The sequence below is a fragment of the Mastigoproctus giganteus genome, chromosome 10 (assembly GCF_048544385.1).
Source record: "Mastigoproctus giganteus isolate SK-2022 chromosome 10, ASM4854438v1, whole genome shotgun sequence".
NCBI lineage: Eukaryota > Metazoa > Arthropoda > Arachnida > Uropygi > Thelyphonidae > Mastigoproctus > Mastigoproctus giganteus.
The window spans coordinates 196,945,962-196,964,696 of NC_143584.1; the positions used below are offsets into that span (position 1 = coordinate 196,945,962).

Consider the following 18,735-nt stretch of genomic DNA (forward strand, 5'->3'; position numbering starts at 1 on the left):
AACCCAGATGACAATCAAAAAACCCAGGAGTGGGAGCCCTGGTCAGAATATATAGTCGGACAGATAAGCAGAGTGTCGCGCATGCTCCGTGACAATTCCTAGCAAGTAGACTGGCAGACAAAGGAGTAGTCGGAAGATACAGTGAGTGCTGCGCATGCTCAGTGAAGTCGGAACTGTCCGTCAGAATGTGATTCACGACAGTTCCGAGCTGCGGTGACTGGATAACTGACAGTGACTGAAGACACTAAAGTGCAGGATTAGCCAAAAAAATATGAAAGAACAAGAGTGACCGCCAAAATTACAGCGAAATTAATTCCCCTGTTTTGAAACAGTGATTTATTTAGCAGTTGCTTGGAAATTTTTTGAATATTGATTTTTAAGTGGTACTTTTTATCCATTTTTTTATATGTTGGTCAAGTTGCGCACCATAGGAAATCTTTTACAATGTTGGTAATAAAACTAGACTTGAAATGTTGGAATACGGTACTGCGTTATATCTTAAGCCTTATATGATTATTCACATCGAAACACATAATCTGTTTTCTGTAGCATTTGGCTTTGTAAGTTCTTCAACAGCAGGTTTTTTTTTTTTTTTGTTAAATCTTCATTTTTATTATAAAACTTTATATCTGGGTACTAAAAGTTTACTCTTACTGCCACTCAGAACGTAGCAGCCTTCCAACTTCCAAAAAAAAAAAAAAATGTAACTATTAATTTTCTTTATTTCCTGCTTAACCTACATTGAAGGATCTTTATCCTGGTGCGTATTGTGCACTTGGTCCTTATTACAACACTAGATTCACTTGAAAGAAATCATTTTAATAAATTTGTCCCGAAAAATATGAAAATGTTAATTTAAAATTTATCTGAGAAAAATATTTAACCGTTAAAAAATAATCTGTATTCTATGGTAAACTATGTGGAAAAATTACTATTAATCGATAATAAGAAACTGCAGTTAATACCTTAATAATATTAATTAAAATCTTCGTGACTATATTTTTTCTATAAAAAAAGGGAAAAGACAAAATAACATAAATAAAACTAACTGAAAAAAAAATGATATGCGTCAAAAATGAGAGGAGTCTAGAAACAGTCAAGGAAACACCACTCTGAATGGTCAGCACCAGCAATGAACGTATTAAACTCTAAATACTGTATCTAAATATATAAACTATTAATAATAATGAATTGGAACACGTATAGAACGTGATGATAAAATTTTATCTTGAAACACGTATAGAACGTGAATTTAAAATTTAGAAAATGACAATTATCTGTCAGCAAAAAAAATAAGTGGCAAAAAAAATAAAGTTGAATTTCGCTATAAAACTGCACATGAACACCTCCGCAATTCACTCTTTTATTCCATAAATTATAAATTCCTTACTCTTTATATCCACCGACGGAAATCTGGCATAATTATAACTAGCAAATCACAATACTGTTCCAGAAAAATTCACTGATTAAATTTTATGAAATTCCAGCAGCAGAAATGAATAACACCACTTCTCAACTGGATTCTTTCTTCAGAAACTGAACCACTTTGTCTACGGTGTCGCTCTTCCCACTCTGTTCTTTTCTGGTAATGGTGGGGCTTGTCATTCGTGGATGTCACGTGCGTATTTGTTTATTGAAATCATCCTGAAGGCAATCACCCCTACTTTACAAATGGAATGGTAATGTCCAGCAGTGAATTCAGGGAGTGGCAAAGAGACAATTTGAAGTGTCATTTAGGCAGTAGCCTAGCCAGGATAGGGTCAGCAGGTACGTGCGCAGAAACCTTGCATTGTGGCCCTTTTTTTCAGAAAATAATACCGCGCGATATACATTTTACAACATATTTATTCAATGTTTTTAAAAATATTAACTTTTATGTCTTTAATTAATTATTCTTTACGATTAAATTTCAAGCAGCATACATTGTCGATCATTAACATGCTTGCGCCACTGCTATGGAGGCTACATGTTCCATCCGGGACAATTTGCAATGTGGGGCAAATGACTGAAATCCGGGACTGTCCGACATAATGTGAGAGGTCTCGTCCCTTTACTGTAGAGGCTAAGGTTATGATGGAGCAAAAGTAATGTCAGGCGACTGCATCCAAGTAAACTTGCATCGAAGCAAACAAAAAAAAAAAAAAAAAAAAACAATTGGCACAATCAAGGCCATTTATACTTTTATAAAAAGCAGCTTGCCTCGTTTGAAAATAATGAAGGAGGAACAAGAGCGTTGGAATAGCATGCCCCTCATTATTTAACACTGAAAGCCTTTCAGAATCGCGGTGGTCTAGCAGGATATCTATCTTGATCGCAGTAAAATAAAACTTACAAGCAATTTACAACACGTTGAGTAAATGGAGAAACTGACTTACCAGTAAAAGCAATGGTTTTGGGGCGCTGAATACTATTACACATGAATACATTTGAATTTTTGGAATTATTATCAATGTGGATATCAGTTTTAAACTCAACCAAAGCTGTATCAAAAGTTCTAGTCTCCATTAATAAATTTAAAAATTGCTGACGCTCTTATATCTTCCTTCCGAAAATCAATGGACGATTTTAGATAGGATGAAAAAATTCAGGAAAAATTTGTGTATTAAGCTGTGACTCCAGAATTGGCATTATATGTTTCAGTAAGAAAAGCGGGTTTTTATGATACTCTATCACTTTTCAACTCGTCGGAAACTGACGACGAGTTGAAAAGTGATAGAGTATCATAAAAAGTTAATACTGAAACATATAATGCCATTCTGGTCACAGTAATACAAAATTTTACTGATAGAATCGAAGATTTCAGGTCGTCTACAAAAATGTTTGAGTTTTAAATCACGTCTTTTTCTGATAAAAGACGTGCTTCGGATAAAAAAATAAATTGTCTATCAGTGCTTACTGATTTTTACTGAAATGACGTAATAAATTCCACCGAATTAAATCTTTGAAGTCATGTTTTTTTAGAAGATTCCTAAAGGGAAGAAATGAAATTATATATAATTGCATTTAAAATACAAATAATTTGGATGTAGTGCGTAATAATTTATTAATGTTATATAAATTTTTCTAACAATCCCTGTTGCAAGCTGATATAAATTTCAGCAGATTGAAACTGATTAAAAATTATCTTCGAAGCACAATTGGTAAAGAGAGGTTATCTTCGAAGCAAAAAAGGGTTAAGACAGTTCATCTTTCTAAGCTTTGGGCGTAATTTATCATTAGAGTTAAATTCAGATAAAATTCTGGAAGTTCTCAAGTATTCAAAAGAGACGTAACAATTTTAAGCATTTTTTTTTATTTAATGGTTTCTGCCTTTTGTATATATATCGTGATTATTTTATTTTTATTTAATATTTTATTTATGTAACATTTTTACATAAACAGCTATTTTTTTTCTTTAGTAAAATTATTTTTGGGTTCAAATTATTTGGAGTCATATGCAAAGAGCACCTATGACCAGAGTCATGCAGAACATATTCAGAATGACAACGATAGGAATATGAGATCAGAGGGGCAATAACTTTTAATGTTGCCGAATACACATTTTTCGTAATCCAAAAACAGCATGTACATTTGGAGGGGGGGAGTATATGTGCAGAATAAATACTGAAGGACTAAAAATGGGAGAAAAAGAAAGCCATTATGGAATTAGAATAAAGACATACAGTGGAGTTTTTTATAATGTAGAAACAGGTGTCAAAAGAATATACAGTATGTGGTGTGCTGGTGATAACTAAATGAACAATTTCTTTCGGCGACAGGGATGGGTATAATTCCACTATATACGATTGTATATTAATATACAGGTAGTTCTCGAATTGACGAGGTAACTCGTTCCTAGCGCGAGCTCGTAAAGCGACAATTTATTTCTCAGAGACATAAGGTTAAAAATAGGGGTTACGTTCTCAAAAATGAAATTAGTTTATGTTTACACATTGATTGATCTATCGAAAGAAATGAAAACGTAGCCTGTAAAATCAAGCAAATTATAATAATAGACAAATTATTTACGACTTACAAATGTTAAAGAATGTTTATTCTTCATCATCATCATGATTGACTAAATGCACACTCGTTGATCTCTCATTATCGGCTGGGCACTGGTTGGTTTGTTGCACAGGAGGAGTCTTCTTCAGAAATGTTTCAAAAGGCGTTTGTTTCCAAGATAATTTTCTCTTTTAATTATAAATTTCATCATCATGGCTCGATGTTGGTGCATAAATCATTAAATCCTTTAGCTTGTATCTCTTAGAAATCTTGAATATTAGTCTTGACACCCTTGGTGATGTACTTTTAATTTCCAAAATGTTGTTTTTAAAATCTTTATGGACAGGAAACCCAACTCCACCTTCGTTCCTTTCACTGTTTCCATTGGTGTACAGCAGATTTCCACTTGATAAACTTATAAGTGATTCATTTCTTCTTCTTGTTTCAGCCAAACCGATGATATTCGAATTCACATTTTCTAATTCCTTTTCCAGCTCTAATATCCTGTCTTCACTGATGAGTGATCTTATGTTATAACAGGCCAAGTTCAGTTTCCGTGCATGGCACCTTGTCATACCCTAAGATTCTTAGCACCCTCTGCTTCCACTCTGATCCTCTCGCTGCCGTAAGAGGGGGAGTGAAAACTGCTGGGGACTGAGGGCCATTTGTTTTATCATGTTGTCATATGCAGGAGGATTTGGTCTTTTCCTCTTCATGCTGATCAGGCGTCTTGAAGAGAACCACTCTACCATTCGTTGCCACCTAAGTGACGTAACAGGGTTTACCATCGAGAAGGTGTGCATGAGTGGATTTTAGGGAGGCAGGCCAACCGGACTTCTCCTAAATCTTCTGTAATAGAGAGATATTGGATCCATCAGTGTTTTAAGCTGAGTGTCTGATAACACACACGATACCTGCTCCCCTTTAAGCCTCTAATTGTGGACAGGTTGCAACAATGCAACCTGTCCACAATTCTCGGACTACTTCATGTCTCACCGAATCGTAACTCCCAAGTCCCGTTCCTCCACTACTGACTTTAGTTCAAATCCACCAAGTGTGTATAAATTATTTTTTGATGATTTGACAATTTCTCCTGGTAAAAATTTTGGTTGGTTGAAAGACTTTTTTGTATTGTGAACGCTGAGGTGTTTTATTAAATATCCTTTGCATAAGAAACTCTTGCCACAAGTTGAGCAGCTCAAAGGCTTTCTCCCAAAATGAACTTTGAGATAAATTTTAATCCTCCCATTCATTGAGAATTTCTGAGCACCGTTTGAATAGCTGATTGGTTTCCCCTTAGTGTTCCATGAGTTGTGTGTCATGATGTCGTCACTGTGCTTAGTTCTTCCAACAAATTTAACAGAAATATTTCACATTATTATGAAGTTGCAGGTGTTTCTCAAGTTTTTCATTCTTTAAACTTCTTACCGCAAATTTAAAAACAAATTTATTTGACCTCATTATGAATTAACAGATATCCTGAGGGGAAATATTCAGTGCGTAGTAACAGATGTATAATGCTACTAATTAGAAAGACTGGGTATCTGTTTTGAATAGTACTGATATTGGGTAAAACTCCTTCAGCAGTGCTAATTCGCTTGAATACCTTGTACGAGACGGGATGAACGAACAAAAAAAAAAAAAAATAAATAAATAAATTGTCACAGATTGAAGATTTCGCTTTATTAATTCATATGGAAATTTCACCTTCGGAAAAAACGTATTACTTTTTTTTACCATTTGGACCCTGATCTGTGTGAATAAATTCAAATTAATCCCCAGTTCAAGAAACAACGTGAAAATGTTTTGTTATCATTGTCGAGGTGTGTTTTGGAGGCATATTTCTTCAACTTACATCATAATTCAATTTGAGTACCTTCTGAATGGTTCATAAGTGTTCCTTCTAAAAGAAAAAAAAAAAGTTCACATGTCCTTTTTTTGATGTGCATAAGTCACTATTGGAGAACAGAGATTCTGTTGCATTTCTTCCTACTACAGCTGCATTCAACTTGCGCTTTCCACTCGTCTGTATTCTTTTGAGATGGTTGGCATTGAAACATCAATGATTTACTTTGATTTCTCAATTGTGGCTCTTGTTAAATGGACTCCAATAATCACAGCTTTTCTGAAAGTCGAAAAGATGAACTGTGTTTGTCGGATCGATAACGGATCGATTAAGAAGCGACACGTACGAGTATAGCATACATCTGACAGCAAAAAACTTGATGTTACCATATATAAATTTATATTTGCATTTTTCGCATTTAATTATCTGTTTACGTCAAATACAAAAGGTTTTGAAATTTCTAGCCACTGAGTGTATAAGAAACTCACCCTAGACGTCATGGAAAAAGACTTGACAGACAAGGAAGCGATCGAAGATGACACAGCCCAAAAGAACCTTAAAATAATGTCACTTTAAAATAAAAAAAAAAACTAAACGAGCCTAACTAATAAACATTCTGTTTATATTCCTCTGCAATCAGTACAACTAATTATTTTGTCAGTTTTACAACCAATTCCGTATTTTGTAGCTGTTTCGGATGTTTGACGCATGTCAGATTCCAACGCGTGTGTTGTTGTTTCTTTAACCAACAAAAAATCTATTTAATTCAGGATGATAGTCCTCCCTGGCCAAATATTTTGAGTTACAAAAGCACTACTTTGAACCTCATAACAAAACAGGAACAGATTTATTGAGCTAAAAGGCATGATACGATAAGCAAAAGGCGTTTATAACCTTGCAAATTAGAATTCGTTGATTGTTTTTTGATTCGTTAATTGTGAACATCTTTAGGATGATCAGAGAGGTAGAGAAACAACACGTCTTGCAAAATGCAAGCTTAACATAATTCAGAGAGAGCGTATACTTTTGGAGATGAAGTAGATAAATTCGAATACTGAAGAATGAAAAATGGCAGAGGAAGGAAACGATTTTATATTATGATTCAGGCAGACAATAAAGTTGTCAATGTGGTAGGTGGCAACTAGGACCTCTAGTATTCTGTCCACAATATATGGAACAATTTGTTGCAGAGATTGTGATGGTTATAATTCCACTATGCGATTGTATAGGAGTACATATTATTCGTTGGGACAGAGCCACAGTGTGGTTATGGAAATTCAAAGACCACCTTGATTTCCCTTTAAATTTGATTAAAAGAAACAATTTTAATTTAATTAATTATCCAAATTGATAAAGTATTAAAAAAATGTAATAGAAGGTTGTTTTAAAGAGAAAATCAACAGAAATACAGTGCGATTTAATCTAATCATTCTCCAGTTTATATTTATTGAAAGTATTCAAAAAAACTCATACATACAGATAATAAAAGGCATATTTCTGATCTTATTCAATGCTTTTCATTTTTCGAAATGAATTCATTACCATGTCGCCGTTACCTCTACACCAATTTTGACCATATATTAGGAACTACTTGAAAAATTAGTATTCCTTTTTTTCTAGGATCGAATCCTGCTGTGTTCTATGAGAATCTTTTGTTTCTGGGATCATCTTAGCAATTCTTTGAGAAGTTCTTCTCAGAGATTGGACAGACAGCTGAACCGTTTTTCTCCACATTGAACTTTGAGATGGTTTCTAACGTTTCCTCTCTCTGAGGAATTCACCCCACAAATTTCGCAGTTGAAAAATTTTCCTCCAGCATTAATTCTGACATGCAGTCTCAGGCTCGCTGCCTGTGAGAACTTCTGACAGGTTTTTCTTCAGTATGAATTCTGATATGACGTCTGAGGTTCGCTGAATCTGAGAACAATTTCTTCCATGTCGGACAGCTGAAAGTTTTTTCTCCACATTGAAATCTGAGATGATATTGCATGCTGCTTTTCTTTGGGAACTTCTTCTGACATGTTAGACAACTAAAAGATTTTTCTCCAGTATGAATTCTGAGTGATATTGCAGATCGGATTTCTGTGAGAAGTTCTCATCGTTTGGGCAATTGAAAGGTTTTATCCATTATGAATTCTGACATGGCGTGTGAGACTCGTTGAGCGCGAGAACATCATCTGACATGTTGGACAGCTGAAAGGTTTTTCTCCAGTATGAATTCTGAGATGATATTTCATGCTTGATTTCCGAGAGAACTTCTTCTCACAGGTTGGACAACTGAAAGGTTTTTCTCCACTATGAATTTTGACATGGCGACTTAGCTGCCCTGACACTGAGAATTTCTTCTCACATATTGGACAGCCGAAAGGTTTTTCTCCAGTATGAATTCTCAGATGATATTGCATGCTTGATTTCCGAGAGAACTTCTTCTCACATGTTGGACAACTGAAAGGTTTTTCTCCACTATGAACTTTGACATGGAGACTGAGCTGCGCTGATACTGAGAATTTCTTCTGACATGTTGGACAGCTGAAAGGTTTTTCTCCAGTATGAATTCTGAGATGATTTTGCAGAACTGATTTCTGAGAGCACTTCTTTTCACAAATTGGACAATTGAAAGGTTTTTCTCCACTATGAATTATGACATGGCGTCTGAGGCTGTTTGAAAATGAGAACTTTTTCTCACATGTTGGACAGCTGAAAGGTTTTTCTCCAGTATGAATTCTCAGATGATATTGCAGGCCACGTTTATTTGAGAACTTCTTCCCGCAGCTTGGACAACTGAAAGGTTTTTCTCCAGTATGAATTCTGAGATGATATTGCAGGCTGTCTTTAGTTGAGAACGTCTTCTCACAGCTTGGACAAGTAAAAGGTTTTTCTCCACTATGAATTCTGACATGGCGTCTCAGTTTGGCTGAAAATGCGAACTTCTTCTCACATGTTAGACAGCTGAAAGGTTTTTCTCCAGTATGAATTCTGAGGTGATATTGCAGGGTGGATTTCTGTGAGAACGTCTTTTCACAGTTTGGGCAACTGAAAGGTTTTTCTCCAGTATAAATTCTGAGATGATTTTTCAGGGCGGATTTCTGTGAGAACTTCTTCTCACAGTTTGGGCAACTGAAAGATTTTTCTCCAGTATGAATTCTGAGATGACATTGCAGGCCGGATTTCTGTGAGAACTTCTTCTCACAGTTTCGGCAACTGAAAGGTTTTTCCCCACTATGGATTCTGACATGGCGTCTGAGGTTCGCTGAACTTGAAAACTTCTTCTCACATGTTGGACAGCTGAAAGGTTTTTCTCCAGTATGAATTCTGAGATGATATTGCAGGCCGGATTTCAGTGAGAACTTCTTCTCACAGTTTAGGCAACTGAAAGGTTTTTCCCCACTATGAATTCTGACATGCTGCCTGAGGATCTGTGACGCTGAGAACTTCTTCGCACATGTTGGACAGCTGAAAGGTTTTTCTCCAGTATGAATTCTGAGATGATATTGCAGGCCGCGTTTACTTGAGAACTTCTTCTCGCAGCTTGGACAACTGAAAGGTTTTTCTCCACTGTGGATTCTGACATGGCGTCTGAGGTCCGCTGAATATGAGAACTTCTTCTCACATGTTGGACAGCTGAAAGGCTTTTTTCCAGTATGAATTCTGACATGGCGTCTGAGGTACGCTGACTGTGAGAACTTCATCTGCATTTTGGGCAGCTGAAAGATTTTTCTACAGAATGAATTCTGAGATAATATTGCAGGCTGTTTTCATGAGAGAACTTCTTCTCACAGCTTGTACAGCTGATAGGATTTTTCTCTATTATGAATCCTGAAATGCTTTCTGAGTTTTTTTGTCTTTTGCAAACTTCTCTTCCAGGTTGGGCAGATGAACGGTTTCTCCTTCAATTCATCCTCAGGTGATTTTTTTTGGCATTTTTCTTTGCGAAAACTTATTGGTTGAAAAGCCAAACCGTTTTTTCGCACTATGAACTCTGAGTATGCTATGGTATCTTGTTTGCACGTGAGTAATGTTTAACAGGACTTGGACGCCTGAAGTGTTTTTCTGCTTGAGATAACTTTTAAGGCTTCTTCTTACTGAGAATTACTAAGCACTGGTTGGTTAGGTGAAAACCTCATGAATGTATTATCTGAACTGAAAATTTCTTCCACATAAGCTCACAAATGTAACACCTTTCCTTACGGTCTGTATTTGATGTGTTATGCCTTTTTTTCCCGATCACAATCAATTTGAAGCAATTTAATTATAATCTGATGGTAGTATGATTTATAAAGTTTTTTTATTTATTTTGTGCAATATTCCTGTTTGATACTATGCACAATATTTTATTTATTTTTCCTGTTAAGTTCTCCAGTTGCGCCAATGTGCAAAAAAAATCTTCATACAAACCATTTTTTAGAATTAGCGAAGAAGATTCTAACCATGTAGTTTCCGGTTTGCCATTTAATATTATATCGAGTTTTTCGATTATCAGAAATTTTCAATCTGTTTTAAATATTTTCCAACTGAATCCTTTAAAACTGATAATTCAGCAGTGATTCAAATTTTATGATATTTAGTTCTTTCTCTTTATATATCACATGTTCCCTAAAACAAACGGTAAAAAGTCATAAATACCATGATCAGTAATGAAATATATACTCAGTGACCAAAAATTTTGAAACCTTTATATAATACGTAGGTAGACAGACATATTTTTCTCGAAATACTGTCCGTAAACCTCGTGCCAAATATTGCACTGAATGTTTGTGGACGTGTAGAAGCATATTTGCCCATTCTTCCATTAGGATATTTGTCAGCTGCTGTACTGTGGTTGACATAATACTGCGAAGTGGACATGCCCATTCCAACAATTCTAGACATGCTCAATTGGATTCAGATTTGAAAAATTAAGCAGCCAGAGTAGATGTTTAAAATACCGGTAATGTCCGTCGGACTATTCACTTATAATATTTGCACTGTGCATAGCTGTGCTATTGCACTAAACGAATTCATTGCAATAATGCTAAAAGTGAAGCAGTACAGGATGAAGTTCGTTAGATACGACAAAAAAAAAAAAAAAAAAAAAAAAAAGATATTTATTGCAGGTAACCTGAGAATCTAAAATTCTAAATGTATGACTTGTCCCAGTTCGCAGCAACAGAATATAACGAATATTAGAGTCTATCTCCATTTTTGCGTGGTGGATAATTAAATCTGGATGCACGGATATACGAAGCTGACGCCATCGTTTCACACTAAAACTCGTTCAAAATATTTTTAAATTTTCCCTCGTGTTACCACACGATCTTTTTTTTTGCTATTCGACAGTTCAATCTCGGCATTGGTGGCACTGCTCCATTTTTTGCACTATAGTCTAAGTTGCTGATGCACCAATAAATCTAACAAACAACAACAACTGCTCCAGTAAAATATTTTTCAATTTTTGAATATAGCATGGGCTGTTGTATGAGCACAAAACTGAAAAATCCCACATTTCTCAAATTCCTGTGCATAGTTCATTGGAAATCGGCATTTCTTTGCCCAAATTGAATTTTTCAGTAATTCGTAACCAACTGGGCTCTATTGTGAAGCACAATTGGTATTAAACTTCTGTGGCCGCATCCTTAATGTATCGAATTTCCGCTGTATTCCTTCAGTTTAGAGCTGCATTGTCCTTTTTTCTTCCAATATTTGCACGCTTTTGATATAACCTTTTCTAACAACGCTAGTGATTAACATTTTCGCAAATTCCACTCCTGATAATAGCGCTCCAAGAACAACTTTCTGAAAATTGAAAGAACCTGTCTTGCTCATGACTGGATTGAGTAAGAAACTCCAGGAAAGCTTACAGTATTTACCAGATAAGAAGGAACTCTTGGTGATATCATGTGGCAATTTATAATTTCCTAACTTAAGTTTGATATCTATTGAGAGCAAATGCAAAAGGTTTCTAATATTTTGGCCACTGAGTGAAAATTCTTTGCGTTACTTTTAAAATGGATAACACAATACATTATTTTTTATATATTTAAAAGAATTTTCGTTTAAATTTGTTTCAACGTTCTCATAACGTGGCCTGTATTCATGAAACCACAATAATAAACTGATAAATAAGAAATATACAGTTCTGTCTTACCTTATCCAGAAATTTTAATCTAGACCTGCTGTGTAGATTCATGGTGCTGTCAACACTTATTAATGTACAGAAGTGATCTTACCAATGACTTCAGGCAGAGTTACATTAAAATCTCTTAAATGAATTGATTAACTCAAAGTATTTTGTGGGCTGTCGGGGCATTATTGGTGTGGGCTACGTTTTGATATAACGAAAGCATAAGATGGAAAAACGAAGAACCTATTTGCGGTCAACTTAGGAGTCAGGGCTTACTGTTAACAGAAGAAGGACGAAATAATTAAAATATAAAGAAAAAGGCAAACACAACGCGATTTCGATTTTATAAGTGAAATTCGAAGATATTCTGTCATATGATGCAGTCACTGAAAAAAAAAAAATAATAATAACAATTCTTGATATTCTGGATTCACTAACAGACAAGACATTAAATATTAAATTGAAATTTTCTCTGTGGAAGATGAAAGAGGGTTCCCTTCCCCCAATATATATCACGGATTATCGATGGCCGAGGATTCAAATTCTGAATTTGCGAATACACGTAATCCTGGGAAAGTTCAATGGGATTCATATCTAGCAACAACCGTAGCATCTGGAAGTTAATTTCGTGCTCGAAAAAAACAAAACTCGAACAGTATTGGCAACGGGACAAGGTGGATTATTCTGCTGGAACGCATCTGTACCATTTGGATACAGCGTTGTACCTGATAAATCACAACAGACGTTAGATTTTAGCATTCAAAGTGAAATCTGAGGATATGGGTATTCGCGTGGATTACCAGGAAAATATTCTCTCAATATTTTGCAAAATATATATTGCCGCTAGTTATTTGTTTGATATTGCTTGTCTCTGTTTCACCAGAATACCCTAAAAGGACAGAATTTATGGAATATCTGGTTCCTGGCTAACAGAACGCTGTCAACCCTTTCACTAATGGACGAACATGCTTGGCAAGTATATAGGTACACTTCATTCACGTAGACGGTAATTCGATGTCAATATGGATAATCCTAGTGAGTTAACCGACTTGGAAAGAGGGATGATAGCGGCTGACTGACGTATTGATCGCTCTATCGCGGAGGTGGTATAGAAATTGCACTATCCCTGTTCGAAATCAACGCCAACTTCAATGTGGCCGGTGCTAGAAACGTCTCCACCAAGACATTCAGATGATCATTAGTTGCAATAGGTCACGGGAGCTGATGTCCCACCAGAATCCCATTGCTAACACCAAAGACAAAGGACTCTACACCTTAACTGGGTGAACGAACATCGGCACTGCACCTTGGAGACAGGTTTCCTGGTCCGTGAAGTCCTGTTCCAGTTATTTCGAGCGGACAGGAGGATGCGTATCTGGAGGAAAGTGCAGGAAGCTCTGCCCCCATCATGTGAACAATGAACTCTTCTGGCAGGTCGGTAATGACTTGGGGTGTGTTCAACTGCCACACGTTGTGACCGTTGATACGGCTAGATGCATCTCTAAATGGTCTAGAATTCCTGGGTGTTTTTTTTTTTTTTTTTTTTTTTTATCATTCTTGTATGATCCCTCTTGTATTTTGTAAGTGTTAACCTGTTATAAATTGTATATAGGCCTACAATAAGAGTAAAGAGTGTACCATTTTCGGAGACTCTTCACCATTAAATAAAGCTTGAATTTATTAAAAACAGCAATAAACGGTTCTATTACAAAACTCCGAAATTTTTAAAACGATGCAAAGAGAACAATGATACGTGACTGAGAGCTGTCGTTGAACTGAATAACGTGGTGTGTAGAAGAAAATACTATTCTCATCAAATAGTGGCCTTACTTTTCAAAAGTATACATATAAATTCCGACACCATATATGTCCGATCGATCCCCCCCCATTCGCATTTCTCGACAAAAATCAAAATGTATCTGGAAGGAAAAATACTATCTCAGCAATATCGGTGCATATCTCTAAATAGCAGTAGTGTACTTTAAATTGCGTTCGTTCGTTTAACTGATTTTATTAAAATCAAGATAATCGTATCCAACACTTGATATTCTGGGAGTTAGAAATCTAAATCTATGTAAATATGAACACCAGAAGATATATCAGATGTGTTTTAAGGCTGTCTGGTACAAAAGAACAAACTCTGTAATGGATGTTACTTGAGGAAAAAATGCAGTTGGTCTGTGTTTAAAACACCAGTTTACGAGTGAGGGAGGAACACACACGACATAAACACTCAGGGATTCGAAAAACAGCTGGTGGCCCTTTATATTAATTAGCGAAGAAAGTAGCAATTAACTGACTGGGTGTCCAATATTTGTTTCTGTAATAGTTTTTATTAAAATCAAGAATTCCGCCTCCAACATGTTAAATGAATTAGAGGAACCAGTTATCAAAAAGAAAACAAAACCGTTCAAGTTTCCATCAATATCACCTAATTGGTCAACTCAGATATTCTATCTGGATTACTGCTCTAATTTTGGTTGTATTCACTGGACATTTCAAATCATCAGAGTTTGTTCTGCACTGATCAGTAAAAGGAAGATTAATATGCAGCTATTGCAACACAAGTACATAGTATATCTCTATTTCTACAAGTAGGATAACAATTTTATTGCATGTTTGATTTTAAAGAGTTCTTGACAGCATTTATATGTGTCCTATTTCTGCTTCTTACTGAAAACAATTACCCAGCCGCCATTTATTATTATTATTATTATTTTTCTTTTTTTGCATTCTGCCCTAACGCTGGTGGTCCGTCCTGGACTTTGAAATAAATAGTTGCTTACTTCACCGATGTACGCCTGAATGTCCCTACAGTCCTTCCACATAGTTTCCATCCTTAGTAGTATTTATAAAGAGGAACACAAAACAAGCAATCAAAACTACACTTCTAAAACCCACTTACTAACACATGGGTGTGGAGGTATCCTCTCTTGGAAAACTTCCTCTCACGGTTTGGACAGCTGAAAGGTTTTTCTCCAGTATGAACTCTGCGGTGTGTTTTGAGGTCTTCTGTCTTTGGGAACTTCTCACATGTAGGACAGCTGAAAGGTTTTCTCCACTACAAATAATGAGATGTGTTGTAAGTTGTCCTCTCCGTGAGAACGTCTTTTGGCAAGTTTGACAACTGAAAGCTTTTTCATTAATATCATCTTTGAGTTGGTTTGTAAGCATTTCTTTCTCTCTCTGAGGACTTCTCACAGCTTGGATGACCGAAATGTTTTACCCTAGTGTGAACTGATATGTAACAGATGTGTTGCAACACATCTGTTACATATTAAACGTAAATTGCACAATTTACGTTTCATTTGTTAGGTTCTGCTAGCTGTACGACTGTCCACAAAAAAAACTTGACAGAAGCCTTATTAGGATAAGCGAAGCTGAAACTAAGTTTCGAATCTCTCATTTAGGGTTTTACAATTATTAGATTTTTTTTTTTTTTTACCATATTTCGAATATCTCCTACAGGTTTTACCATTATTAGAAATCTTAAAGAAACTATAGCAATAGGTGCAACATTGAAGGACTGCAGCGCGAAGCTGGTTCGAAACGGAAAAAAAAAACAAAAAAACATATATTTGAGGTTATATCACTTGCTAATAATATGACTGGACCTAGTTCTTAGCAAGACAAACTCTCAGAATGCCATACTGCCACCTGGATCTGCCTGAGAGGTGAACATGAGAAAGACTGGATGCTTGGCTGCATGATGTTCGAGCCATGCCTTCACATTACTATTGGTGCTAAAGCAAAAAGTGTAAATTGATACTCAGCAGACATGTTTTTCTGCCCCTCATCACTCCAGTGTTAGCAATGGCAGCAAATTAAATCGCTCGATGTTTGGAAGAAAGAAGTTGCTTTCATATATGCGCAAATCTCCCATCCTTAATTTCCCGCCGCAAATTTCGGTTGGAAATGGGTCATTTTATTCGTTAATTTTTCATTTTTAAGACATTTTTTGCACTGGACCTTCAATTCTGACACACATTTCGCTTAAAATTTCTGTCGTCTCTCTCTACAGAATTTCTCTCCCATGTATTTCAATTAAAGTTTTTTTTCTGCTTTTGTCTTCCACTCACTGTATACTTTTGAGATGGTTGATTCCAACGCATTAGTGACTTCTTTTGTTTTCTGAATTGTGGCTCCTGCTAAACAGGATCCAAGAAAAACAGCTTTCTGTAAATCCGAATGATCACCTGGCTTGCCCATTCTTGGATCGTCTATGCGGAACCAGGAAAGCGCGGGCCAACGGTATGCATGAGAATTTTTTTTTTTATCTATTCCTCTAATTTGTCAAACTTTAATCTTATGCCTTTTATATTGAATTAGGTTGTTGATGGATGGAAACCTAGAGCACAGGTTCCAAGCTAAACTGTTTTCGTTTTCGGCATTGGTAAAAGCTACTTCACACCAATTTTAAAGGTTTATTGTGTTTATATGAAGTGGTCTGAGGTATTGCTTTGGAACTTCAGCAAGTATTTGCTCCGTAATGTCTTTGCTATCATCATCAGTAGGCATTCAGCATGCATATCAAAACAAATGCATGCTGAACACTCTTCGGAATCTGCTTTCTATATAATTTCAATTTTACCCGATGATCAGGACCCCAGGTTTCTAGCGTTTGGATTCTGCATACAATTGGAAAGTAATCGCTATTGTGTGAATCATTTAAAACTGTACTTTCTGTACTCGGATCCATACATCCCGCTTTTATAATAGACAATCCAAGGTAACTTCATATAATTCAGATCAAGTGAAAATGGGGTAAGAGATAGTTAAATCAAATGCTGATATACACTGCTCGACAAAATTAACAGAACAAAATATTTTTCATGAAATTTCATTGTGAACAGAGTCTCCGGCAACAAAATCGCCAAAGTCACTGTTCACAATAAAATTTATCATTTGTTTGGAAGAGTTCAGTGTATGTGGTGTGGCTTTGATTGAGAATCCGCTTATGGAGGATATTTTAAGTAATAGGCCACAGTGACTTCCTTGCATGGTTTCAGTTAGTAAATCTCCTATCTGGAGTCGTTTTACAGATATTGGTGTACCTGCCGCATTTTCGAGGCTTCTCTGGATGAAGCAAAAATCATAACAGTTTGTTTTCCAGCAGTGTTTTAGGAGGCAACTCAGGCCACATTTCTTTGTGTATACTCTCTATAAATTTCGTTTGTTCGGAGATCGATTTGCCTGGTAAAAAACCTCGAATTTCTGGGAGAAAAGAAACGCTACCTTCGCCCGAATAACTCAGCCAGGTTCTGCAAAATGCCCTGAAATTGCTCACGTCATGGACAGTAATCGAACTCGGGTCTTTTCCACCTAGTGTGGGCACGAAGTCGATTCTATTAACTCTGCTACCCACAAGGACAATGCATTATCAGTAAGGTTGTTGGTTCTGATTTGCTCGAAGTAGTTTTCATCCTTTTCGGAAAACTGAGATTATGTTCCATTTTGCGTGTCATATCAGTGTATTGGGATTCTGTTGGCTCTAGTCGTGGATATTCATAGCAATCCATGGTTTTTCCGTTTAGCCCTGAGAGGAATTTATTCTCCCAGGTGATTTCCCCAGCCACGTGGAGACATTGGCGGTTCCAATCAGTGAACAAGCGATAAGAGAGCGGTACGTTGCGAGCTGGGGTAGCAGTAATGTTGCAAGCGAGAGTAGTAGTAACGTTGCAAGCAAGAGTAGTAATAAGTTGCAAGCGATCAACAGTAGTTTCGAGTGGAGGAAGACTTCTGAAAAGCTGGTAAATGCCCTAGAATAAACACTAGAAAAGCGCACTAGAAATCTGCTGGAGGCGCTCAGCAATTCATACCGACTGCAACCTGGACTTTCTATTCCGACGCACGATTCTCTTTCGATCCCTGCGTAACAGAAAGGTGAATACTCGCAGAAGGCGAGTATTCACCTTTCTGTTACATGTGTTCCTTTTGCAGTTGCATTCGGATTTTGTCTTCTACTCATTGTGTACTTTTGAGACAATTACTACGGACACTAATAATTTCCTAGTTTTCTGAATTGCGACTCCTGCGAAACATGCTTCAAGAACAACAGATTTCTGAAAATCTGAAAGTTTACTTGTTTCCCCCATGCTCGTTTGTTGTTGTTGTTGTTGTTTTTGTTGTAGGTTTTAGGGGAATCAGCTACTAATGCTATATTGCTCCGTCTGCACTGCCTGTAAATTGCATGTGTTCTGTGGTCGATTTTCTATTTTGCTGGAAGAAATACTGCAACCCGAGTTTTGTTGAAAAAAAAGGCTTGCTACCCTTGTTAGAAACGAAATAACTCAGCAAAGTTGGGAAAAAGGCCCATTAAATTTCCTCACACCATCAAGCTGACTGGAACTTAGATCTTTTCCACCTGGTGCTTGGATCGACTCAGAAGCTCCAGAAATGCATTCAATATTTACCTGATAACAAAGGACCTGCGATGTGGAAACTTTCATTCGCATTATCTACATTAAATTATCTATTGATGCCAATTCCAAAAGGTTTCTAATTTTTTGCCCGGCTAGTGAAAATTCTCTCCATTCCTTTTTTAATGTACATAATATAATATTTAAGAATTTGTATATTCAAAATTATTCAAATTTATATTTATATCAAACTTCTTAAAAACAAGGTGGTCTGTATCATGCAACCATAAAAATAAACTAATTTTGGCTGACAACATATAAAAAGAAAATACACAATTGTCTCTTAAATTAACAGGAACGTATATTCCAACAATTACTTACTAATTTATCCTACACAGAAGTCAACAATTTTAATATGCAGAAGACATGTTTACCAATGAGTCAGG

General features: G+C 36.1%; 1 protein-coding gene across 1 annotated transcript; it reads right to left on the reverse strand.

Moving 5' to 3' along the window:
- Positions 1-7,950: 7,950 nt before the first annotated feature.
- Positions 7,951-15,104, reverse strand: LOC150079735 (uncharacterized). Its single transcript, XM_090383203.1, is given in 4 exon segments — positions 7,951-8,085; positions 8,164-9,115; positions 14,840-14,984; positions 14,987-15,104. Coding segments are annotated over 4 exon segments (1,350 nt in total).
- Between the last annotated feature and the right edge of the window lie 3,631 nt (positions 15,105-18,735).